Source organism: Pagrus major, chromosome 12 (assembly GCF_040436345.1).
Source record: "Pagrus major chromosome 12, Pma_NU_1.0".
Classification (NCBI taxonomy): domain Eukaryota; kingdom Metazoa; phylum Chordata; class Actinopteri; order Spariformes; family Sparidae; genus Pagrus; species Pagrus major.
In genome coordinates, this window is record NC_133226.1 from 22,197,056 (window position 1) to 22,223,367 (window position 26,312).

At 41.9% G+C, this 26,312-nt stretch overlaps 1 protein-coding gene across 1 annotated transcript in view; it reads right to left on the bottom strand.

Annotated features, from left to right (window-relative positions):
- Positions 1-757: 757 nt before the first annotated feature.
- The window catches only part of LOC141005516 (tenascin-like), a 31,862-nt gene continuing 6,307 nt past the window's right edge, over positions 758-26,312 (bottom strand). The window contains exons 2-23 of the mRNA XM_073477368.1: positions 25,592-26,148; positions 23,341-24,654; positions 22,704-22,967; positions 22,508-22,623; positions 21,100-21,253; positions 18,751-19,020; positions 18,431-18,616; positions 18,243-18,332; positions 17,799-18,062; positions 14,449-14,724; positions 7,440-7,712; positions 7,005-7,127; positions 6,401-6,544; positions 6,151-6,270; positions 5,846-5,989; positions 5,609-5,739; positions 4,243-4,375; positions 3,688-3,839; positions 3,423-3,519; positions 3,180-3,341; positions 2,499-2,662; positions 758-1,245 (exon numbers count right to left, since the gene is read on the bottom strand). Of these exons, the coding sequence (XP_073333469.1) occupies positions 1,135-1,245; positions 2,499-2,662; positions 3,180-3,341; positions 3,423-3,519; positions 3,688-3,839; positions 4,243-4,375; positions 5,609-5,739; positions 5,846-5,989; positions 6,151-6,270; positions 6,401-6,544; positions 7,005-7,127; positions 7,440-7,712; positions 14,449-14,724; positions 17,799-18,062; positions 18,243-18,332; positions 18,431-18,616; positions 18,751-19,020; positions 21,100-21,253; positions 22,508-22,623; positions 22,704-22,967; positions 23,341-24,654; positions 25,592-26,069 (5,166 nt within the window). The 5' untranslated portion in view covers positions 26,070-26,148 and the 3' untranslated portion in view covers positions 758-1,134. The remainder of the gene's footprint in view (positions 1,246-2,498; positions 2,663-3,179; positions 3,342-3,422; positions 3,520-3,687; positions 3,840-4,242; positions 4,376-5,608; positions 5,740-5,845; positions 5,990-6,150; positions 6,271-6,400; positions 6,545-7,004; positions 7,128-7,439; positions 7,713-14,448; positions 14,725-17,798; positions 18,063-18,242; positions 18,333-18,430; positions 18,617-18,750; positions 19,021-21,099; positions 21,254-22,507; positions 22,624-22,703; positions 22,968-23,340; positions 24,655-25,591; positions 26,149-26,312) is intronic.

Consider the following 26,312-nt stretch of genomic DNA (forward strand, 5'->3'; position numbering starts at 1 on the left):
CTACTTGAGTTGTTTAGGAGAAAGCTAAAACTCTGTTTTGCTGTGAAGCTCCAGAAATGTTTGGTGGACTACAAAACTTCACCCGACTTTTCATCAGTGTGAGGGTGAGTAGATAATGAGTGGGTGAACTTCTCCTTTGATGCTGGTCGCCACCCAGCATGAAATGGTTAAAATCTGGTGTAATTGTTCTTTTTACAGTTTTTTTTTTTTTTTTTTTTTACAGTTTTGATGTGTACAGTTATGGTCCTGCTCCCTCTCAAGGCCTTTGTTCATACATTTTTTTTCTTTTTAAATACCTACTAGCCCTTTTTTTTTTTTAACAAACTAATGCTTTTAAAGTCTTTAATATGTGCAAATATCTTAAACAATGAATATTTGTTATTTACTGTCAGCTTGCTTTATAACATACAGTCATTAGTAGCAACAGACAACCACATTCATACAGCACATCACTCTCTAAACATGTACAGCAGAGTAAACACTGCCATCTGCTGGAGCTGAGGTGAAAATGAATTAAACATCAATGTACAAAAAGAGCTCAGACACACTTTTATCAAACTAATATTTTTATTTGTTTTGAAGGTTGCAGAGCATCAGATGTTTGTTTTTTCTATCAAAATAAGTAAAGCAACATTTAAATATGAATTCAATGGTATCAGTGGCCTCGTACAGTAAATATAAATGACATTTTATTCTTTAAGATGAATCATTTTACTTAACTTATCCTTGTTGATAACACTGAATTACTTTAGGGGATGTGACGCCTTCTGACTATGTGCCTTTGACATGTTTCTGATTCAGTGGATCATTTACACAACTTTACATTTAATTCTCACGATTACAGATGTTTGCTCTCGTTAACACTTTGTGTCCATTCACGCTGAAACTCATCACAGAAATATAATGAACCACAGTGGCCAAATTGGGATGGCTACACAATAAAAACGGCTACTTGTTTGTGTCTTCGGTGTGATGTTACCAGAACTGAATGACATTCAGTGTGATTGTCTTGTGGTTGTGATTGGTTGTGTGTAATTTAAGAGAATGATTCGAGGACTGGGGGAACACGCGAGGTCATGACGAGGCTCGGCGGGAGGTGGAGATGAGGTGAAGACGTGGGCGGAGTTCACGAGTCTATGATCGTTTTTTTCTGTTCTCAAAATTTCTGAAGTTGGCCGGCCTGATCTTCATCTCTGCAAATTCGATTGAGTGTTCGTGGCCCTTCCAGTGGAACCAGTTGATCCCCTGTGGAAAAACAGAAAGAGCACAAATGATGGGAAAGAGGCTCGAAAAGTGAGACATCTAACACTTCACAGAGGACGAGGAAATTCTCCTGGAACAATCCGACTCGTTTCTTTATTACACTGAAGGTGAAAAATAAGGAGTTACATAATGTTTGACAGAGTTTGGAACATTTGATGAAGATCACTCGCATGTTTTGGGAAATGACAACAAATACTACGATATAAAGTTCCTTTTAGTTGTACTTTATATCTGTACTTTTCCTTTTATCCTTTTTAGACCTTTTAAAGACATTTTGACCAAATTTGAAGGAAGCGTTCAAACAGTTCACAGCTTCACTCGGGAAATCTGAGGTAAAAAGCAAAGTGACTAAAAGAAGCGTTTCCTCCAGACAGGCGACAAAGTCAGATGTAAGTTAAAATGTGTGATTCTTCTCTTCATTTAAGTAGTTCGACAGCACTATGCTGAACCACACTGACGATAATAATGGATACATTTTTTTTCCATATAGCACTTTTCATGCAGAAATGTAGAAATACCAGGTTAAAACAAGCAACAATAACGAGGTTAAAATGTTATATTACAGAAAAGCATGTAGACAAATGAATAAAAACATCAGTACGCTGTGACATCAACAGCTACTGTGACTTAATGCATGAAAAAGCACTTTGAGAAGAAGAGTGAAGGTAAAATAGCCAGGGCAGACAGAAATATTATTTTTCTTACTCAAGCGCTGCAGGTAAGTATAAAGGTACGTAGTATTTGGTCTCCTCAGATGTAAGTTTTATGTAGGAATATGGCTAATTATTATTTAAATTAGATTAATCTACATTTTGCCGACAGGTGAGTAAAAAGACATTTTGAGTTTCAGTGGTAGATTTAAAGACCTTCACACAAAAGGGGTCGACTCATTTTGACAAAGATGGATAAATTAAATTAGATCAAATGTTTGTGGCAATTAAGACCTCACACATTCAAATTAAGACAATTTAATGACTTTTAAGGCATCAAATTTTATAAAGTTATAAAGTTTTAAGGACCAGCAGACACCCTGAAAATGGCGACAAAGGAACGGAGCAGCAAATAAAACCATCAACAGAACTGAATGATGAAAAATGTGAATAAATAAATAAAAAGTTTGTTTTGTTACTGTGATTGTTTAATGTTGTGGACCACAAAGGAATCATCCCTCCATGAACAAGAAAGGAATAATCTTATCTGAATGATTTTATGAACTGTGTGCAAACTGTACCCACCTTACTGTGACTTTCGTCTCCGTATTTCCCCATGAGGTTGACACGATGACAGTTTTTATACCAGAAGGCGCCTTTGTAGGACAAGGCGCAGTTGGTGACAGCGATATCGTTATCATTGTCGTAGGTGGAGAAGGGTCGACCCTGGTGGTAAGTCATGGAGTCACCTGGTGGAGACGTTGACAGTTAAACCCAGAAGACACGAACACGTGAGCTTATCCATTTGCAGACAGTGATTTTTGTTAAAGGAGTAGTTCAGCAATTTGGGAAATATGCTCATTTTCTTACAGAGAGTTAGACGAGAAGATCAACACAACGCTCATGTCTGTGTGTTTAGTTTGAAGCCACAGCTAGGAGACAATTCATTTAGCTCAGTCGGGCTTTAATCTCATGTCCAAATACAGATAGAGGTCATATTATATTTTCGATATCGCCCAAGCCTAACACACATGTCCTTTAGCAAGTAAGCTTTTCAAATCAGGATGACCCTGTACTTTCGCAATTCTATGCACATACATGACTTGTTCTACACGTACATGAATGTATACGCTGATGGATTTTGTCAGAATTTGCTTCGAGGAGCTTTGAACCCAAAAGTCCAGATGGCAACATGATGAATAAAAGAAAATGAGGTCGTGATCTTTGTAGTATGTTGTCCCCAAAGTCCTTTAATGGGATACGTACCTGCTGTTCCGCTGTACGCTCCTATGTAGACTTTATAGCGCGTTCTCGGCTCTGCGATCGTAAACTTGTCGTACTGAGCGTAGGCTGATTCCCCTTTGTCCCTCAGGTCCACTCGCAGCTCGTAATGTCCAGAATTTGTGATTTTATGGAGGTTGGAGAGACCTGTTTAATTTAATATGTGTGAGTTGGGAGAGCAGTGTGAAGGAGGTGAAGTGTATAAGCTGAGAAGACGAGTGCTCTCACCCAGCCAGAACTCATCATTCATGTTCCCGAAGCCAGCGGTGTAGTTCTTCCAGTTCCTGTAAAATTCCAGCTTTCCATTCTGGCGTCTGAGAAGAACCTGAAGAAGAAGAGGAAGTGTCACAACAGCTTCACGAAAAACATTACAAGCACGGCCGAGTTCACTGTGGTTCAGGCTCTGCATAACTTCTATGATCATATCCTATATGAAGTGAGTTATGGTCTCAAAGCTGCCTTTAATTGGCCTCCAGCAGGTTGATGTACTCACCAGCCATCCCCCGCCATCTGTGGTCATGTCACAGTAGACCTGGATGGGCTGGCTCTCCTCTCCTCCCACGTAGATGGTGTACAGACCAGAGGTCGTCTCACCGTTCAGTAAAATCTGAGCACAGTCCCGAGGGCGTCTGTACAACTGTCCGACTAGAAGCACACATTAAAAAGAAATCATCTCAGGCGACACAGTTGCTTCATCTTCATATGTGCCGTTTATATACATATATATATTTAAAAAAGGAGTATAGAGTTTACAGGATGGTGTGAGAGTGAGGAGGTTGGAAAGAAAAGAAGGTTTTGAAAACGGAAAATTAAATCCTTTTGGGAGCAGCTCAGACAGAATGAAAAATAAGCACAGGTGAACTGACTGGAAGATCACTTTAAGTGGAAGGAATTTGCATTAGAAGAAGGAATATCTGTCAAAAGGACTGTTACGTAACGCATCGCCAACCAGACCAAAAAGAGCCTGCAGGTCTACTTCCACAAATGATTTTAACAAAATGATTTTAGAAAAAAAGAGGCGTGAGCTGGCCCGTGTTTTCATCCTTACTGGTGGTGAAGACGGTGCTGACGAAACGACTCCTCTGGACTCCAGCGATGGCTTGCAGTCTGACAGTGTACTCTGTAGAGCCAGTCAGCGGAGCCATGCTATAGGAGGACGCTGTCGGGCTGAGCACCACTTCCTGAAGCCATGAACACACATGAACACAAAGTATTCACAGAGAGCAACACCATACTGGAGATTTAATCACAAAATGTGCACTTAACTGCTAACCACTTCATTAATAATATATAAGATATAAGTCGACAAAAAGCGCCCAAAAAGTGTTGCTACTGATGAGTAAAGGTGATAGAAAATCAAACCTATAAGCTAAACCACACCAGAACATGGACAGCGTAAAACAATTTATGTGAAATTATTAGTTTCTTGCATTGAAAAGTTTCTCTTAAAAAAGCAGATTTCTAAAGTGAGTTTCCTTGAATGCACCGACAACAAAGTTTAGAGTTGATTGCCGAAAGTTATTCAGGTGTAAAGTGAAAACAATGGCTGCCTCGAAGGTAGAACATAAATTACAGCATGTTTTGGAAAATGGTTGTCAGTAGAGAGAGATTATGCAGTCTGTGGATTTTGGGTTTAAGCCACAGACTTATAAAAAGATGAACGACACGTCTCCACTTCCTCCAACTGCACAAAAATTAAGTCAAAATATCCTGAATGGGAGTGTTGTCATCTTGTGCTGGTGATGTCATTTGTAGCCAGAGTCTGCACCGTGTAGATCTGGCGGTGGTGCGAGCAGGACTCAGCTGTCGATCATAACATTCACCTCCTTTTGTAAAGCATCAAATAACTAAAATGGCACTCAGTAGAGGCCCAACAGTCCCCTTTTGTACTCACTCATAGATACCAGCAACTTAAATACGCCTGATTCATCAAGATCCATGCATTATTATACACAATGTTAAAGAAAGAAGAGAATCTAGAACACATCCTTTTTCTGGATCAGCACCAAAAGCCATCTTGTTTTTTTTGGACGAGAGGGTGGAGCTGTGGAGGATATCCTGGTTGGATCTGACTGAGAACCCGAGGACACGCCGTGGTAGCAACTTGTCAATCACAAGGTAACTAAAGCGTACCCTGCTTTATCTTCTATTTTACTCTAAATGGGACTTACAAAATGAACATCATGAAGAAGACGACTTGAAACTAGAGATTGAGACCATCAACTCACTAGGAAACTGCTTATTAAGGTCACGAATGAAGTGAGAGGTAGCATCATTTTCTCATACGACTTCTTTTTGAAACCAGTGGAGTCGCCCCCTACTGGTCATTATTAAAAGCGCTATACAGTCAACGGTTTAAAAAAGAAAAGCCACCAGTGTTGTCATCAGCTGAACTTAAGTGAGGATGAACGTACCCTGATTACACCATCCACAGAGGAAAAGGTGAGTGTGTAACCAGTGACAGCAGCATGCGGAGGTTTCCAGGTCAGAGTCGCGCTGTCAGTCTGGATGTTAACAGCTGTGAGATCACGAGGAGGGTCCACGTCTGAAAACACAACATCACACTGTGGGTTTATCATTTCATTAAAACCGCTACAAAATATACAAAGATTAGAATAAAAGTCGCTTCATGGTCTTCTCTCTCAGCGTACCAGTGGTGAATTCAGTAACCGCAGAGTCGCTCTTCTGAGCTTCTTTCATGGCGTGTACTCCAACTGTGTAGTGAGTTCCTGGAACCAGGGAGCCCATCTCAAACTCCACTATGTTCCCGGAAACATGCTCCACCATGGGGGACACTGTAAGGGAGAGGCGCATCAATAAATCAAACCACACAATCAAAGTCGCTCACACAGACACAGACACACGAAAAGAAATATCACTTTTAAAAGATGAACTTATTCTGCTTCTTGTGTAAATCAAAGGTTAACACAGATAAATGAAAACACTGTAAACTCACCTGAATCTGCGCTGTATGTAATGACGTAGCCATCGACAGTGGCCACAGACGGTTGCCACAGCAACAGGGCTGAGGAGTCTGTGACATTGACTGCAGTCAGACCCTGAGGTCTGTCCAAAGCTGAAGTGCACAAACAGGAACACAGTGTCAAGGGGGGCGGCTTCAATTAAGTTTTCCACGAACTGACTCCTCAGGAGGACTGACAGAGGATATGAGTGTTGTGTAAGAGAAGAAGAAGAAGACAGCTGACCTGTGGTAACAGTGTCTGTGCTGGGGTCACTTTCCTCTAAACCCTTCACAGAACTCACGGTCACTTGGTACATTTTGCCGGGGATCATGTTGGAGAGTAAAGTCTCAAACACGCCACCGTCAACGGTCACCATCATCGGGCTTCCTGAGGAGGAGAGAGAACAAAATATGAGTCTAACTATGCACAAAAACAACAACAACAACAAAAAAAACCCTCAGTGTTTATAAATGAGGGTCAGACTAGAAGGATTACACAAAAACTACTGAACAGATTTGCACAAAACTTGTAAGGATGATGGATTTTGGCCACTTTGGTGCAGGTCCAATTCAAGAATGTTTTCTAACTTTCTTTAATCGTGACGAGGTTGCTTGAATCTATCAATAAGTACAATTTGATGCAGATCAAAGTGACTGTTTCGACCTTGGTGGAGGTATGCGCTCTACTGAGTGCCATTCTACTTTCTACATTGTGTTGGGCAGTGACAAACTTAATCTCACAGATTAGCACAGCTCACACACATGCTAACAGCTGTTTAGCTGTATTTAAACACAGAGGTGATTTAAGCAGGGTTATCAGAGCACAATAACCCTGATTGACCTCTTACCTCCTTCAAAGGGCACGTAGGTGATTCTGTAGTTGTCCACAGGAGAGCGAGGCATGGACCAGTGAACCACAGCTGAAGAGTCAGTCACTTCAGAGAAGTGAAGTCCCCGTGGAGTGCTCAGGCCTAGCAAAGTGCAAATGGATATGCGCAGACAGGAAAGCAGGAAAAAAAAACAGGGGAATTAAAGTGAAGAAAATATGGCCAATAACATTGCAAGAAAAAAAAAAACTATGAGCTCAGAGGATCCAGATTAAACTCCAGAAATTACGTTTCCCTAAAGACCATTTTCCACTACAGTCAGACATGGAGTTAACCCTACACCAGACAAATAAAGATGATTGGTGGGACTGTGGGTTCAGTTCTGACAGCAGACGACACACCAGAAAAGTTTAACAGTTAGTATAAAACTGCAAACTCTGCAGTGTTCTTTAGTACCTGTCTGAGCCACCCCCGTAATCGAATGGGAGCGCTGGTCCAATGTGACACCGTAAAGCTCGATTTCATACTCGGTGCCGCTCATGAGTCCAGTTAAAACCTTGGTTCGTTCGTCTCCACGGACACTGAGTTCTTGAGGATGAGCTAATCTTTTGCTGTCTCTTATTTTAATCACAAATCTGTCAAAGATGTCTTCATCAGAAGTCCACGACAGACGGAAACTATCGGCTGTGATGTCCGAGACAAAGAGATGCTCCACCTCCGGCTCAGCCTCTGGTTAGACAATAGAAACAAAACGTTGCAGTAGGTTTGCCGTTTTCCCCGCAATATGCATCAACTTCTCAGAGATGGCCAAAGACATCAGTTTGGAAGAAGTCAGCGATCAGGCAAGAAGGTTTCCAGGGTTAGATTCCAGCCTGAAGGCAGCTCTGATCTGCCATGCTCAGGCGTCTGTTAGTGTAAATCAGTCGAAAACACAGCACACGGGAAACAAAAGACGTACGTTTGGGTGAATTAACAAGACAAGATGCTTTTTGGTAAATGTTTATTTATGTGAGTCAGCAGGTTCACATTCTGTAAAAGGCTCCAACGGATCTGTTGGAGGTTGAGACGAGGTCCCCATGCGTCTTCAAGGCCGGCCTCGATGCATTCAGTGCATTCAAAAGGTAAAGAAACAAATGAGATCAACTGACATTTCATGCTCAGAATGTCTTGTTGATGTATCAGTGTTTTCCCGCTTCTGATCATTTTGTTTTAATCAGTGGTTTCAGCCAGATTGGCATGGTGAAAGGAACTTTAAAGAGATATTTCACCCCTAAATCAAAAAACATCTAGATTGTTTTGGTGTGAGAATCATATCACAGAGGTCTACAAGGTCGAGCCTCCATGAGCAGATGCTTGCTTCCTTCTATGCAGTGACACTATGATGGGTGTAATTTGGTAGAAAAGAAAATAATTCCTACATGAAACTGCTTTCACAAAAAAAGTCTGTGGATTATCTTTAGCGATTGGGTCATGACTTCTGGAAAGAGACATTGCTCTTAAGTTTTCAAATGTGGCGCTTGCAACTGCAAGCCGAGTGCCATCTAGCTCCAATATATGGGAGAAAAGTCAGTAATCTCTACAGCTGATATCTCCAAAACTCGGCCACTCACACCAAAACAGTCTAAATGGATCAAATCGCACTACAGGTAAAGGGAAAAATATGGATTTTTGGGTGAACTGTCCCTTTAAAAGATAAGACTGCATTCTTGTTATATATCCAGAGATAAATGTGGTCAGACATCTGAAGGAAAACACATTTTAAAATATGAAAACAAACAGATATGCTTGCTCATATTTTGGAGGTGAGAAGAAACAGACGGGAGCTCCGCATCTCATCCTCCCGGCGACGAAGCTGCATACCAAGAAAAAGAAAGTGAGGTCATTCTGGAAGAGAGTTGTGTTATAAATCTGAGTTGGGGTTAGGTTACAATACTGAGCTGAAGCCTCACCATCCGAACATAGCAGTAACCAACATTTGACAGGCAGATTTTGTTACATCATCTCTTTTGGCCACTTCTAATAAAAAGCATGAAAAACAAAGGATTATTTAATTTACAGATCTGCCAGGTTGTGATGGTGAAACTTCAGATTGGATCATAAAGTTAAATGATCATATTTGTACAGTGGTTGCAACAAAATAAGGAGCTGCACTCTTTTAGTTAGACGAGGGGGGCCTTGCAGCACACTGTGAGTGGTACCTGTCACAGCCACTGTAGTGAGAGGCCGAGAGAGAAGCCCTGACTCTGACACCCCGGTCAGCCTGACCTCATAGCCAATGCCAGTGATGAGGCCCCAGATGTCCAGGTGACTTTGGTTTCCTGGCACAGTGAACTCCTGAGGCTCCAGCAGCCAGCCAGAGTCTGTCACCACTATGTGAAAGTGGCTGAAGCCGCCACTAGAGGGGGCTAATTCCTCCTGCTGCTGCAGCTGCTGCTTCACCTCCCACGACACACGGAAGCCGTAGGGGGTTATGTTGGAAATGGTCAAGTTTTCCACTTTAGGCAAAGGAGCTGGAGGGGGAGTGGGTTTGATTGTTTTATGAGAGGGAACACATGTGGGAGGGGAAGAAGAGTGAACAACCAAGTGTGCAATTATTGCAAAAGCAAAATCTTAAGATCTGTTCTTCAAGGTTTTAAAGAGGTAAAAGGAAGTTGCTTCGACATTTAAAATGAGAACATCTGATCTGACTATCTCAAAATTCAAAGGCCAAAACACATTAAAGGCAAATTTGGCATGCATCACAACGCTTTATATACGTCTACAATAGACTAGAAAAATGAATGCTCTTTCCTTATACTGTCTAGAGCCACAAAACCAACGAAAAAGGTGAACAACGATGTGACGAACCATCACTGCTGGGATTTCTAACAAAAAACGGCAAAGATACTTCCCAAGACAAATAGAAGACAAACACCGCGAGATGTGAAGACAAGACACAGAAACGATAATTCCCCAGAGAGCTCAACACAAACATCTAGTGGCCAACTGTGGCACTGCATTGTGAGACAATTTTGCTTTATGGCCAAATTATAACCTGATGTGTTCTAGTGACATTTCAATAGGTTAAACATCAACTCTGTAAAAAAACCTAGTAGTTTTACTTGAATGTTTCCATTTTATACTATTTATACTTTTCAGAAGTACTTTTTACTCAAGTCAACAATTTATTATTATAATAGACTGCCCAGCCATCCATTAAGTTCTTAACCTGGCAATAAACAAGTTTATTGTTTCTATGTATGATTATGAAGTCAACGCAGATTGCACTATGTAACGCCTGTAGAATAATGAACCCATTGGCGCTTCTTTAACTTTGCTTTCACTCTTTAATTTGTCTGCCACCAGGACAAAATCTGGCGGGAAAACGATGGCTGCCTGGCGGTCGAGCATATCAACAGTGTAGTGTTACTACTTTTACTTAGAGAAAAGCTCTGAATAGTTTTTCTACCACTGTTAATTGTAATGCAAACTGTCACTGTAGCCAGTACTTGTGAGATAAACTAAATCTACAGCACATGGAAACTAAAATTTGACATTTATTCTGTCGTATAACAAAACATGGTCGGTCTCCAACTGGTAAAATATAATAAGCATAAATGTAACATCCATATCTGACCTCTTTGAGGTTAATACATCAAATTGTTTTATGCACCAAAATTGTTACCAGATTATGAAAACAGTTGGTGCTAATGATGCATGTCAAATTGCTCTTAATGCATTTTCAGGCTTTAGACCTGCAGATACAAATGGAAAAACCTTTTAAATAAATGTTGAAGGTTCTCAGTCATTCAGGTCATGGTAATATGAAGTGCTATATCATCCAAGCCTCATGGATGAGAGGTGAAACATCTTCAAGAAACTGAAACTGAGTCCAGTTACCACTTAGTACTTTTAAACAAAGTTATACTGGTAAATTAACATGATAGCATGACACAAAGTTCCTCATTTTAGTCTATTAAATGTTTTGATGCAAAACCTTAAAACTACAATTAATAGAGTTTAAGACATGAGTAAAATACGTAGTACCTGTGATAGCGTGGGCTAACAAAGAGGGAGTGTGGCGCCCGTGAGAGATACCGTACAGCTCAATATCATAGCCTGTGGCATCCATCAGGTTAGAGATGGTAATGTTACGGGCTTCACCAGGCAGTCTGAACTCCAGCGTATCAGACTGCTGCTCAGGGTCACTGACCCGGATAACAAATCCATCAAAGTGGCCCGACACTGTGCTCCAGGACAAGCTGAGATTATGTGGGCTCACAGATGAAGCGGTTATGGGCCCCAACTGTGGGACATCCTCTGGACAGAGAAAGAACAGTGCTTTTCAGTTATGTTGTGCTGATAAATCACAATGTGGTTGGTACATGCAGTGTCAGAAAATGCATGTAGTTGTGATACCTGTTGTAGCTACATCAAATAGGGGCTGTGTGTTCTGGCCACCAGCGCTGGCGTACAGCTTTATGTTGTAGCTTGTGCTCGCTTTGAGCCCGGCCATGACTGTGGAGCGCACGTCTCCAGGCAGAGCGCGCCCCATCGCCTGCGAGGGCAAAGCAGACTCTCTGACTTCTACTATAAAGTTATCAAAAGCCTTTTCTCCTGTCCGCCACGACAGAGAAAATCTGTCTGAGGTAATGTTAGAAACAACTAGCCTGGACAAATCAGGCTCTTCAGCTACAGGGGAGAGAAAAATATAAAATATATTCATTTAATGAATTAGAAAGCATGTATTTGTCTCTTTTTAAAAGTCCAGTATATGCATACATGCCCAAGTTAGCTTTACAGTGCAGATATATTAACTGGTGAATATTAAACACAGCCCTGGTCTTTGTAAGTCTGACAAATACACAAAATCAAAATACCTGTTGATGCAACAACACTGACAGCACTTGTTCGGGATCCCTTGTATGTCCCATAGAGGTAGGCTACATAGTCAGTGCTGGGCCTGAGCCCTGTGACATCATGGGACTTTACATTGTGGGATATGTTAAATTCCTTTGGCTCCATCAGCCAATCAGAATCAATTATCTCCAGGATAAAACCATCAAATTCTCCTCCAGTGCCGTTCCAGAGGATTGAAAAGCTCTCTGACGTTAAGTTTGAGATATATAGATTGCCAACCAGAGGCTGATTCACTAAAGAGAGAAATCATTATTACATTTTCATCAAAACCATCTTAACACAAACTGATATAAGTCCTAACTTATTGGTAGCTTGGTGGTTTATCTTATAAAAATGAATATAGTGTTACAGGACACTCACCACCACCCACTTGCAATTGCTGATAGTCTGAGTAGCTCAATAAAAGATTAAGACATGCAAAATCTTTTGCATAAAAAAACACAATAATTCTAAAACAAATATCTTTTAATCAAAGTATTTTTCATCAAAAACATGGTAATTATTAGAGCCCGACTGATATATTGGTCAGCTGATTTCATTGGCCGATATTGGCCTACTGTGTACATCAGAACTAGGGTTGCAGTGGTATACCATGGTATGAAAATTGCCGGTTACCGTACAGTGTACATTTGTTTACCTAAGGTATTGATTTCTGCTGTATTAGTGCTATTATATATATATATATATATTTCAAGTTAATATCAAGTTTCATGTCTACCAGAACATTATATATTAATAATAATAATTTATTTCACATGGACGTAACAGTAACATTGGTGCTGCACCATACAATCATGCACAAGCCCCAGATGCACTTGTGTATGGTGTTTGTAAATTAGCAAGATGCTAATTTACAAATACCTCTCCATGAGAGGCTTTTCAAAAGCTAAAGCTAGAAAGAAGAAAAGCAAAGCAAAAAGAAAAAAAACACATTACAGCTACAAAAACAGTACAGGTACAAATACAGTACAGTACGTGTTTTTGTTTAAGGTGTGAGAACAGTGTTGTTTCTCTTTGATCCATGACTTAACACTTCTGTTTAAAACATTTAAGTTGTGTTGCATTTTATTCCTTCAAGCATCATTGTAACTGATAATAACAATAGTAACTGTGTAATGGCTAAATGTTGTCTGTTATGGGCCAATATATAAATATATTTTTAAAAAACAATGCAGAAAAAGATGCTTGGAGTAATTAGTAATTAATATCCTGCCTCCATTACATACTGTATGTATCTTTGTCACAAGCGTTTGGTAACCATTTGGGGGATCATTGTATAAAATGTGTTTATATACAGTATATCAAGTATATATAGACTATTCTTCATACATCAATATCTTTTTTACTCGCTAATATCGATATCGGCCCCAAAATCCAGGATCAGTCAGACTCTAATAATTACATGGACAAACGAGTACTGCCAAAGGAAAAAACACAAAAGCCTTCATAGCGTAGCTGAGAAATACTGGCCTGCAAGTTTAAATGAATCAATTGTTGATTTAAATGTGAAAATGTGGTGAAGGAAGAAATATAATTGGATTTAGTCTCTTTCATGCATAATGGAGGAACTACTGGCACTACGGAAAAGATAAAAATCCACATAATGTTGCAGAAGATCAATTCAAAGCAGAATGAGAGAGCTACAGAGAAAGTTTAACTCATAAAAACAATATTTCTCCATGCGATGAGAATTTCAGTCAGTTGCATGCAAACATGCAGTAGAATATTTAGGCATCATTCAGATGTAAAACAAGGTGGCGTTACTGTTAACCTCAGATTATATCATCAGCTTTTTACCTTGAAAATGACAAGAAGATTTAATCATTTGCCACCTAGCAGTCCAAAAGGAAATGAGGAGTATTTACTTTGACGTTCTGTGCAAATAAACTTCATCAGAATCGACAAAACTGAAGTAGCTCAGTGTCATTCACACAAACCAGCAGAACTCAGATGTCACTAAAACTGTGAGTACTTACACATCCACGGGCAAATGATCCCTCAAGGTTAATCAATTACACACTGAATGAAGGGTGATGGGATGAAATGAGATGGTCACGCTGTCGTGATGCGACGGGCGTGTGAGGGTGAAAGTTATCGGTTTGCTTTTGCAATCATTGCAGCACATCAGCGTCAAACCTCACCACGATGCAGGGGATGGTAGAGGGGGGAAGGGGGCTTCATGCACTTTGGTAACTGGGATGGATGGAGCAGCTCGGGGTAAGGGTGAACATTTGAGGGGCGTTTGCTCGGCTCAGTGATGCGGCACCGGTGCCCATCACCCTGCCCTCTCTCAGCTAGACAGAAACAGTGGCTGGAGGGTAAAGAATGGATCATGACATGTTTGTTAAGATGAAGCGGTAGAGCACCCTGAGGCCAGGGTGTCCGACAGTGATGACAAAACAGAAATTAGGTTATTATGCTGTTCTGGTTTCATGCAGCGACGCTCCACTGTGAGTCAGAAAACAGAGGTTCTAGTATGTGTCTGTGAACAGAAAGATGATTAAATATCAAAGGAAAGAAAGAAAGTTGGAGGATAAAACGCTGCAACGCTGTAAGTTGCAGGTACCTGTGGTGGCGTCAGTGTACAGGGGTTCAAGGAAGGAGCCCTGATACATCCCAAACAGGCCAACCATGTAGCTGGTGTTGGGATTGAGCCCGGAGATGCCCAGGCTGAAAGCGCCTCCTGATAGAGTGAGGTTCTGGCTCTCTGCGAAATTCTCCAAGTTTGTTACCTCAATGACAAAGCTGTCAAACTCCCCACCTGAGGGGCTCCAGGACGCAGTGAAGCCGTCCCATGTAATGTCAGAGATGGTGAGGTTCGTCACCTCAGGCTTCAGCTCCTCTGGTAGATAGACAGATCAGAGTGGGGTCAACTGAATGGCAAGATGGATTGTAAAAATTACTCACACATAAGGAACATTATTCATCACCATGAGAACGACATGAGTGTTTGGGCCACGGTTAGAGAAAATATGATATGATCTATAATATAATTTTTTCACCTTAATTCTTTAAAAAAAAATATTTCGTGGCCCTAATACTCTGCCGCAAATAAGATTCAGATATCAAGCAAAAGAAAATACAGAATGAAAAACAACTATCTTTTAAAATTCAACATCAACAGTCTGTGGGAAAAAAAAATCACCATGCAGAAATACTGAAATGTTTAGAGCATTAAAAACATAAATGATGTGATGACGATGGGTTGTGATGAAAGCCTACAAAAAAGAAATACTTGCTCCATGTACCTGTAGTAGCAAAAACCTTGAGAGGCAAAGATCGCTTCCCTTCCACCAGCCCTTGTAATGTGATATCATATTGCGTCGAGGGGGACAAACCCTCTATTTCAGCCTTCCTCACACTTCCTGGTAGTGTTGTATTCACATGAGCTTTAGCTGCCCCTGATGGAGAACTGACCTCCACCACAAAGCTATCAAACGCCTCATCAGGTGCCAACCAAGCCAGGCTTAGATTAGTGGAGGACACATTGACGGTGAGGTTCCTCAACATGTCCAGGGTTGAGCCTTCAGGCTCAGACCCAGAACCCATCACACCAGTATCAGAAGTGGAAGGAGCCTCAGTGTTTAAAGGACGGAGGAGATCTGAGTTTTGAACTGCGTCAGTATCCAGAGCAGACTGTGGGGTCGATGGGGAATCCTTGATGCTCAGCGTAAGTACGTCTTGAGAGGTAGGCTTTGCTGCTACAGTGAATAAAAGCAGGTTAAAACATGAATACTGTATGTTACCGGCTCTGTTGATGACTGAAAAAAGAACCTGTGAAGGAGAAACTGGGTTAAAAAAAGAACACTGCAGAAATTCACATAATACAAAGTTCTGTCCACGATCTGTCTAACTCCTGTTGAGATTTCATCTTTTTCTCTCGTCTCTTATCGGTTTATATCATCAAGCAACAGCTAAGGTATTAATGACACCTGAGTCAGTGCCATTAATGTTTGAAGGTTCTGCGCAGTCCACCAGAGTGGAAGTACACAGCTGTCTTCAAATCAATGGTGAAGCCATGCACAGCCATTTTGTTGCTGCCGTCCTAAAGGAAGACTGTTGAGTCACTTGTTTGACATGCGAGTGACGTACGCTGTAATTTCCTCCGACTGCTACGGAGTCATTTCATTGTGTAAATGGGTTTGATGAAGATGAATGATGTGGATGGGATTAGTGGTTCAGGCTTTCAGAGAGCAGAATGGTTGCATTTAGAAGGTCAATTATAGGATGGCTCAGGAGGACCTGAATTTCTTCTTGTATTTGAATTTCAGAGGAAACATTCTGTGCCACAGGACTGAAGCCTTGTGAGATGACAGATGGGATGAGGTGAAGATCAGTTGTTTGTGAAAATACAATCATCTCAGTTGGCAGGGCCCCAGACTAACTTTTCACCACCGTCCAACACAGCTGCAATGGCTGTCAGTTTGTTCTGCTAAACGTGTTTGTTCATGCCTCTGACAGGCTGAGACTATTATTCTAAATGTCTGGCAACATTACGGAAACAATTCCTACTGATATCAAAGAGGTTAAAAATACAGGAATTCCTCTTTAAACTGCACTTTACTGTCTGATGCTTCATGTTCCACTATGTTTAGCTCCGTTAGCTCCCTTAGCTGTAAGCTATTATCTCTGTTAGCCAAACACTCTGCAGGACTCTGCTGCCCACCGGATGCTAACAGCTAACTAGCTTTCCTGCTGATTTCAACACAGATTTGATGTTCACATAGTCGCATTATCAGGGAAAAAATAGGGTTCATCCCCCTCGACAGTGAGCTTACTGCGTCCTTTAAGACTTGAAAGCGTGTTATTTTTCGTAGGTCTCTGCTGAGTAGCCAGTCTGTCATTGGTATGGTAACAGCATGAGAAGACGCTCCGCTTTAGTCAGCACTCAGTTCAGTTTGTCATTTGCTAAGTTATACAAACAAGAATCCCCCTGCGAAGATCTCCCATTAACATTTTCGCCAGGACGATGGGATGCCATTAGTCTCAAGCCCTGTCTGCTGGGACTGTCATCATACCCTCATGCCAAGGGTTGGTTAAAAGAAAAAAAATATTAATTGCTGGGAAATCTAGTCTAATCTAGAGTAAAATACCAGCATGCAAATTGTTGTGTGACTCTGATTGAGGTTTTGTCCTCTATGAAGAACCGATTTCCACTGAAGTCTCGAATGAATATTCAGTCTAAAAGAGAACTTTATACCTGTGACTGCAACAGCTTCAAGTAGCGCAGATCTCTGGCTACTGGTTACTCCATAAAGTTTTATTTGATATTCTGTTGATGCATTCAGGCCTTTGATTCTAGAGCCAGTGGCATCTCCAGGAAGTTGGACCTCGCTCACATCCCACAACTGCTGAGTGTCTTTATATTTTAGTGCGAAACTATCATAGACACTGTGAGCCTTCAGTTTCCACGAGAGGTCAAATCCATCAGGCGTGATGCCCGAGACAGTCAGCGCTCCAAGCTCGTCCTCAGGCTCCGTCCCAGAAAACTGGGTCTCGGAGGGGTCTAAATACACAAAGCTAATGACATTGTCCTCCGAGCCTGTAGGAGTCGTTAGCTCACGGTCGTCTGAGTCAGCTAAGTAAAATGTGAAAGAGGCTACGGGAAAAACAAAAAGGCACAAATCAAGAAAGCTTCTTTTAGGTGAAAATACATCCAATTTTCTTTGGGTTTGTTGGCTGCAGAATTATTTCCAATCATCAAATCAGTAATAAATAATAATAGACTTACAATTAAAAATTTGAACAATTTTTAAAAAACTAAACTCCTTTTTCCAACTTCATTTTAAAGCCCGGAGGAAATTCTAAGGGACCTGACGGCATATCTTTTAATGATGAATATGTTTTTATCCTCCTGAAGGTGTGTGTTATTGTTTATCTTAAGTTCATATTGTGGTAAAATTATCTTCTCCCCACCTGTGGTTGCAGAAAGTGTGACAGGTGCGCTCCTCTTGTGACCCCTCTCTGCAGTCAAAGTGATGGTGTAGCTCATTCCAGGAGTCAGGTTGGGCAGGACAAAGCTCGTCGCTGTGGCTGGGATCTCCTCCTCCTCAACCTGGCCATCTTTGGAGACGTACACCAACCTGTACCCGCTGACTTTGGCCCGAGGTTTGGCCCATCTCAAGGTGAGGGACGTCTCTGTGGACTCGACGTCTTCGAAATCAGTGGGAGGATCGATGTCTGACGGGAGAGAAAAATTAAATGTAAACGTGACGGATGGTAAATTTCACACTCAAACACTTTTCTCCCCCATTAGTTTCATTTCGTCACTCAATTTGTATCAACAAACTTGGCCGTCTGTGTATTTATGAAGAGGTGTGAGGAAGACTGTTTGGACAGCTGCTCGGTGGCGTCTCTCACCAGTCGCTGCGTTTGTGGTAGCAGGGAGGCTCTCTCTCTCATTCTTCACAGCAGTCACACCAATTCCATACTCTGTCCCAGGCTTTAGCCCTGCCATTTAGACGGATAGGAGGAAAATTACCACATGGCATGACTAATGCAAGTTGTGAGTGGTCGTAATTTATAAAGTTAGTCTCTTTGACTCTTACCAGTGATAGTAGCTCTTGTGGTGTGTCCTCGTCCTCGTGGGAACAGCTCCTCACCATGAATTGCTCCAGAGATGGGACTGTATTTCACCCGATAGCTGCCAACGTCAGCCTGACTGTTTGTCCACTCCAGAGTGATGCTGTCGTCCGTCTGCGACACAGCCTGAAGGCCCGTGGGAGCATCCAGGGCTGCAGTGAAGACATCTTTGATCATGTTAGGAGAAACAACTTTCTTGTACACTTAAACACACACATTAAATTTATTATTTTGGCTATTATTGGAAATTGGGCCACAGATTCAAAATCTGCTATCACAAGCCCACCTGTAGTGAATGTGGCCGTCACAGGGTCACTTCTGCTGTCTCCACTCCTGGAGATGAGCGACACCTTGTACTCAGTGTCTGGTCTCAGACCGTCAAGGCTGTACTGCTTGTCCGGGGGGAAAATCTGCACTCTAGTTTCATCTGAAGGGTCAGCGCTGGGCCCGTAAAACATGGTTACTCTGTCAATAGGAGCCACAGGCTGAGACCACCCAACCAGAGCCGAAGAGTCCGTCACATCCTTCACATCAACCTGCCGGGGGCCGTCAATCTCTGGGATGGGAATTCAGGTGAGAGAGGCAAGGGTGTGTCAAAGTTGAGTGGGACATCAAGGAATGAAAAAGATGCATACGAAATCAGTTCTCCCTCACTATCAAACTGGTGGTGATCAAATCACTGAGCCAAATCACCAGCATTCAAATCATGTTCGGTGAATAAAGAAAAAGGAGAAAACTAATAACCATTTTCATCATGTGTATATCAGAGGGAGTCGTCATAACTTAAGTAATCCCCTTGTTTTTTGCCTCGGGCCATCTTCAGGTCGAAGTTTTCGTATATGACCAAACAGAAATAATGACAGTCCCTTCTGCTTCAGCTTTACTTTGTAGTCACACAATCCCACTCAGCAAAACTGCATTCAGCCAGGCCATCTTTTCCATCAGAGCATCATATTAATGGGATTCAGTACCATAATCAATTAGAGTCAGATAGATTATATCATTCATTTAAGTGTAATGCAGAGAAATGGCTTGTTGACATCCAAAAATGTGGACACTGATGCTAATTCTATCCACCTGTGTCATCTGATAATGGATTTTGCCTGCTTGTGTCATTTAACTGTATTACATGTTTTTTTTTAAAATCACATCGTTTTTTTTAAACTACCCATTACCATCAGGCAGAGGGAGTGCCGGTGAAGACTAGCTGTTCAGCAAATAAATAGGCTGTTTTTGGTTCATTTAGATTTTTTCTTAATACGTTTTTATTAGCTTATTAGCTTGTTAGCAGTAATTGTGCACATATTAGCATGCTGATGTGAGCATTTGGCTCAAAGCAGCTGCTGTGCCTTACAGCCAGGAGCAGTGACCGCCTGGCCAGTCAGGAACTAGTTCCACCACGTAACTACCCATAAAACAACTAATGTTTATACGCCAGTGATTGTGCTGAGTCAACAAACAAGATATGTGTTTATAAATGAGCTTTAGAGGTGCTGTTAGACAGATTCCTGCTTCCAGCCATTATACTAAGCTAAATAACTGGCTACTGGCTGTAGCTTCATATATAGCATATTCTCAGCAAGCAAATAAGCATATTTCACAAAATGTCGAGTACTTGAGTAGAGAAACATCTGCAAAGTTGTTCTCAACTAAATTAAAGACTGAATCAGTCTCTGCAAAAATGAGTCAAGAATGAGTCAAGAATGGAGCAGTCCGAGTCCACATTTGTGAGACCAAGATTGAGACCAAACATTAGCAACTCCTGTCATATTTTTTATCCTTTGTACACAAAACAACCCTCATAAGACTCAACTTGTAAAACAAAGCAATAACTTGGATCAACACAGGAAAGGCTATCATGAAATATATTAAGATTCCCTTTCACTGACATTGTGTTTACTACCTTACAAATCTCCTGTGTCAACATGTGGAAGAGACATCTTTCCTCTATGTTTCTGAGCTGTGCTGAAAGGACCTCTGGGGGTAAAAGGGTACGAAAGGTTTAACCTTTCTTCTATCATTCACTTCTGGGAGCTGTGTCTCGTTTCAGCCTACACAAATAAATGACATCAGAAATGAAATGGTGTGATACTCTGGGAGTCCATCAGCACAGACTTGTAAACTAAATGGTTTTTCCATGCACAATGAAAGTTGTTTAGCCTGGCGTGCCATATCGATTACATAAGCAACTGGAAGCATTTCACAACGTAATGTATGGAGTAACACTGCAATAAAAGCTTCAGCTAGCGGAGGACGAGAGCTAAGAGCAAGATTTAGTGAAAGTGGAAAAAAACAACTATTACATGGTCATGCTAGGCTGACATTCAATGTGTTTGAGTAATTGCTCTTTAGGTAAAATCTGTGAGATGGAACTGTGGCGAGCCAGCTGGGATTTCCTGTTGTTACTCTTCATTATGGAATTTCACTTGTTGACATTAATGTATTTTTTTTCTTTCTTTGTGCTCGAGTGAAGTCAAGGTTTTTTTCATATCCTTCCAAAGTAACAGCTGCCAGACAGAGCAGGAAAATGAAATACCAGCTGAAATGGATATTAGTAGCAAGTGGATGTTTTTAGACATCTATGATCTCATCGGTAAAATCTAAAAATGTGTTTGGTTACAGGCTTGACACTCACTGGTAGTGACTTTTTTGGATGTTTGGGGTCCTCTGGTGTTGTTCTTGATGATGTTGATGGAGACTTCATATTCCTGGCCTGGTCCAAGGCCTGACTGGAGAAACTGGTTTTGGGCGGATGGGAGGGTGCTCATGACTTTGCCATTTTCTTCTTTCTGCAACGACACAAAATGCATAAACTAATGTAAGACATCCTGTAAAAGGACATACACACTAGAGACCAGATTACTGTGGGAAATCAGGTTAAGGGAAGAAATCAGACGACACGTTTACAGACACTGACTGATGCCTAAATCACTCAACAAATTCAAGTTTACATCCATCTGTCAGAGTTTTTAACTGGTCGTGGTATACTTTGATTGGCTTTTTAATTTTTTTTTGTCAAGAGTTAAAGTAGATTGAAATGTTTACATATTGCATCTTTAACATCATATCTCATTTGCTCAATCTGTACAAAAACTAAAGTGGAAAAAACAAAATGTTGTTGTTTTATAGGAGGTTATGTATCAGACTGTTTAATGGCAAGAAAAGCCACTGGATTAATTTTCCAAAATGTATCAAAACTTCTGTAAGTTAATATGTCATATAAAAGATTATATTGTGACAGTATATGCTCAGGAAAGGGAGAGAGGAAAGTATCTTTTCAGTGTGTATGCATGTTTTTGGAATTTTAGACGTAATCTCAGCTGCGAGAATTATTTATTTTTGTTAACATGTCAGTTCAAAAAAGAAAGATTCATACAGTTTTGTTTGGCTGCAGTTTGGGTGAAGTTGGAAAAGTTTTCAGATTTCTCAAGCAGAAATCTAGCTATGTTAATATTTATCCTCTTAAATCTTAACAGACCACACCACCAGTTTTACTACTGTTATAATTAGACTAAAACTTTCATACTTCCATGACACATCTGAAATCAGGTTACAGAAATTAATGGAACGATACTAAACATGCAGCATTGATGATTCATCCGTGTATGCATAGTTGCTTTCAATTTCCACAGCAAAGGAAATGTGTGAGAGGACTGATAGCAAACACTTTGCTGACTGAGAAGTGTTGTGTAATAAACTACATCACACAGTCCATTATCACAATTAACATGAAGGTCAAGACAGGAAAACTTCTTGAGTGCCCAAGAAGGTAAAAACTTTAAAATGGACTCCGACTTATCAGCTGGCACAGCTAAATAACTGGCTCGGGTTCTGAGCAGCAGATTTACCCGCAGTTATATGACATCCAGGCTTACTTTTGCTGAGTTTTTCCATATGTCACAGCAATTTTAATGGTTAGCACTGACATAAATCCATGTTTTGCTGAGACTTCCAATAAGCTGGCATTGCTTATCACTGCTCACTTTTTCCCTGATGGTTAGTAAAATCCTGGGCAAGCTTTCAAAAGAGATGGGCAGACTGACCGTGTTGCGGAAATAGATCTCCCAGCCATCGAAGGAGATGTCCAGCTGTTCCCACATCACCTCCACTGATGTCTCTCTCACTGATTTGAATATTAATCCCTCTGGCTGTGGAAGATCTGGAGGGATGGAAACAAAAACAGTTATTACCATTGATAGCTAAGCCACATAAACTAGCATAGAGACGACTGTGATATACCTGTGGCCACCCTCGCGCTCACAGGGACACTCCTCTTGTTGCTCAGAACAGCGTAGACATTGATCAGGTACTCGATGCCAGGTTCAAGCTCTTTGACAGTGGCAGCAGTGTTGTCTCCTGACACAGTGAACTCCTGCAGAAGACCGCCAGGACTGGTGGGCACGTACGTCACAAGGTACTCCGTCACCAGCATCTCGTTGTTCCAGGACAAGTCAACTGTGTCACTGGTGACCTCGCCAACGGTAAGATCCTTTGGAGGAGACACTGGAAAAAGCAAAAAAACCTCTGCTAAGGGTGTTTTCTTGGATAGTTTCTCATGCCCTCAATCACACAGTATCCACCCCACAGAGCCAATGCAAACTCCAGAGCAACATCTGGCTGTGGTGCGCACAACTGCCAAAAGAGTGCGAACAAAGTGCACACAATGGTAATACACAAACCGAAAACCTCTTTTATATTCACGGAAATAGTTTCTCTCAAGATGAGTGGTGAGTGAACTTGGAGAATAGAAGGAAATTACATCATTGTGGATTTGCTTTTATAGAACATCTAGTTAACACATGGAAAATTTCAGGACTTGTGAACAGCCTAATGCTTTTTTTGGTGTTTCTGCACTGAACTGAGCAGAGCTTCTTACCTTCTGAGCAGTCCTCTCCGATGTATCCCTCATCACAGACGCACTGACCATTCACGCAGCGCCCTTTGTCCTGGCAGTTGTTCAGACAGCTCAAATCCGCACAGCTTTCTCCTTCATATCCACTCTCACACGAGCACCTTCCATTGACACAGCGCCCCCTGTTGTTGCAGTTTCCTGGACAGGCGAGCACAGAGCAGTCGTCTCCTGAGTAGCCTTCCTGACAGACGCACTTGCCATCGACACAGTTACCCCGGGCCAGGCAGTCGTTGGGACAAGCTTTCTGACTGCAGTCTTCTCCAGCAAAGCCTTCGTTACAAACACACTGCCCGTCGATGCATCGGCCGCGGTTTTGGCAGTTGTTGGGGCAGCTCAGGTCACCACAGTCCTCGCCAGTGAAGCCTGCGTGACACACACAACGTCCCGCAATACACTCGCCGCGTCCGTAGCAGTTTGAGGGGCAGGTCCTGATGCTGCAGTCCTCACCAGTGAAGCCTTCCTCACACACACACTGGCCATTAACACAGCGCCCCCTGTGCAGGCAGTTGCTTGGACATGAAAGCTCTGCGCAGTCGTCTCCCTGGAAGCCAACATCGCAGGAACACTGTCCGTTTATGCACTGGCCTCTGTTGTTGCAGTTGTTCAGACAAGCTAACTGACTGCAGTCTTCACCTTGGTAGCCTATGTCGCAGATACACAACCCGTTGAAGCATGTACCTCTGCCGTTACAGTCGTTGAGGCATGTGAGCTGAGAGCAGTCTTCTCCGCTGAAGCCGGCAATGCAGACGCACTCGCCATCTACACAGAAACCATTACCGTGGCAGTTGTTGCGACAGGTGCGTTCTCCACAGTCCTCCCCGGTGAATCCCTCATCGCAGTAGCAGGTGCCGTTCACACAGCGACCCCGGTCGTAGCAGTCTTTGGGGCAGATGAGTTCAGAGCAGTCGAAGCCTGTCCAGGGTTCATCACACACGCAGTCACCGTCGTCACAGCGGCCGCGGCCTCGGCAGTTGTTGAGGCACTTGGATTCAGAGCAGTCTTCACTGAAGAAACCATCTGAGCAGATGCAGGTACCGCCCACACACTGGCCGTGTGCTCCGCAGTCCACAGTGCAGACTTCAAGTGTGCAGTCTTTTCCGGTGAAGCCCTTGAAGCACACACACTTTCCGTCAACACAGCGGCCTCGGTTCTGACAGTTATTGGGACACTCCGGTTCAGTGCAGTTGGGTCCCTTCCAGCCAGGCTCACATAAGCAGCCGCAGGTTTCAGAACTGTAGTTTCCATGACCGTTGCAGTAAGGTTTAGTTCCCACTTCACCTTTGAAAAGAAGATAAAGACTTTGTTTGTATGCATTTGCTGGCTGTGCCTTGTACCTGGTACAAATGATTTGATTAAATCTTTTCTCCGCAAAAGGTTCTTCTGTCTGGAACAAATTTCCTAATGACATCAACCTGGCCAAAATTAAGTAAATCAAAGAAAAACTGAATAATCACTTACAGATGTGATTGCATTTGTAACCACTTAGGTGCTTGTTAGAGGTTACTTTTGGAGCTGTGTGTTTTGACAATTTTGTTTTTGTTTCTGTTGCTATTTGGTGTTTTAGGTGTTCTGCTTTTTCATGTGTTTTCTGGTCTTTATACTTGGCCTTTGACTGTATTTTTGTTCTTGCTGGTACTGCACTAGTTTATTCGTATTTCTGTGGTTGAATTGTGAAGAAGCACCCAAGATTAGCAACCACTCTGTGAAAGCTAATGGGGTCTCACTAAAGATTAAAGACTGACCAAAAATCAACATTTTTTTTAATTAACCATTCCTTTGTTGCATCCCTTTGCCTAATATTTTTGTCCTTTATGTTAAGCTTAACTAATCAGAGCTAATCAGAACGGCAGATATAAGAGTGGTATCGATCTTCTCATCAGACTCTCAAAAAGACAGCAAATAGCTAATTTTATTTAAAAAATTATGCATCTCTCTTTAAGAGTGCATCATTTTTGACATGGTCTGAGGCTTATTTTAGCAACTACCAGACAAGACTTCTTACTTTCATTGATATTCAGGGACTGCGTTTCACAGCATCTCACATTTGAGTCGAACAAAGCCTCATTCAAACAAAGTGATGAGCTGTCGGGAGTTTTACACCCCCGCACTGAATTCCCAAGAACTCAACAGATGAATGAAAGAGATTATACTTACAGAGACTCATCAACTAAAAATGCATTGTTATCTATATACTCATATGACATAGCACACCTACCTGTGACCTGTGCACTGCAACAGGCCCTGTCACCATTACACTGATCCCTCAAAGCTGAAACTTCTCCCTCAAGCATCTCCAACCGGCTCATGAGGTCTTTGAGGCCTGGCAGGTTTTCAGTACATCCACAGGCCTGCCGAGGTATGTTGATGCGGTGGGTGAAGACTATCTGGTTCTCCCCATCGACGGTATGCTCAGCGGCGTGATGGCCTGACGACAGTGCTGCATCTTTGGGCTGCAGCTGCGTGCTCTCTGGAGAGTCCAGGTTCACTGAGCACAGGGAGCTGGCAGGAACATTGATGTTGTAGACGTGGTTGAAAACCACAGGATGGTCCGCACTGGGGAGGGTGATGTTGTGCTCTTCAGGTAAAGCCAGAGTCTGTCGTCGATGCCGAAGGACTTTCTTCACGAGCCCAGCGTTTGATAAGCTGAGCAAAGCAGTCAGGAGGAGGCAGCCTAGAAGGCTTCTTGTACCCATGCTAGTCGTGGGACGTGGATTTAATGAAATATCAGTTTGAACCTCTGACTAAGGCCAATCCTGGTTAATGGTGAAGGTTCTGGAAAACAGAAAGAAAGTAATTCACACAAATGCAGTTTTATTTTCATATAGAGCTGCAACAATTAGTCAGCTGAAATAAAAGTAATTGGCAACTATTAACAAAATAAAAAGTGTTAATAATTACAGAGAGACATGACAGTGGTACTGATCTTCTCACGTGAC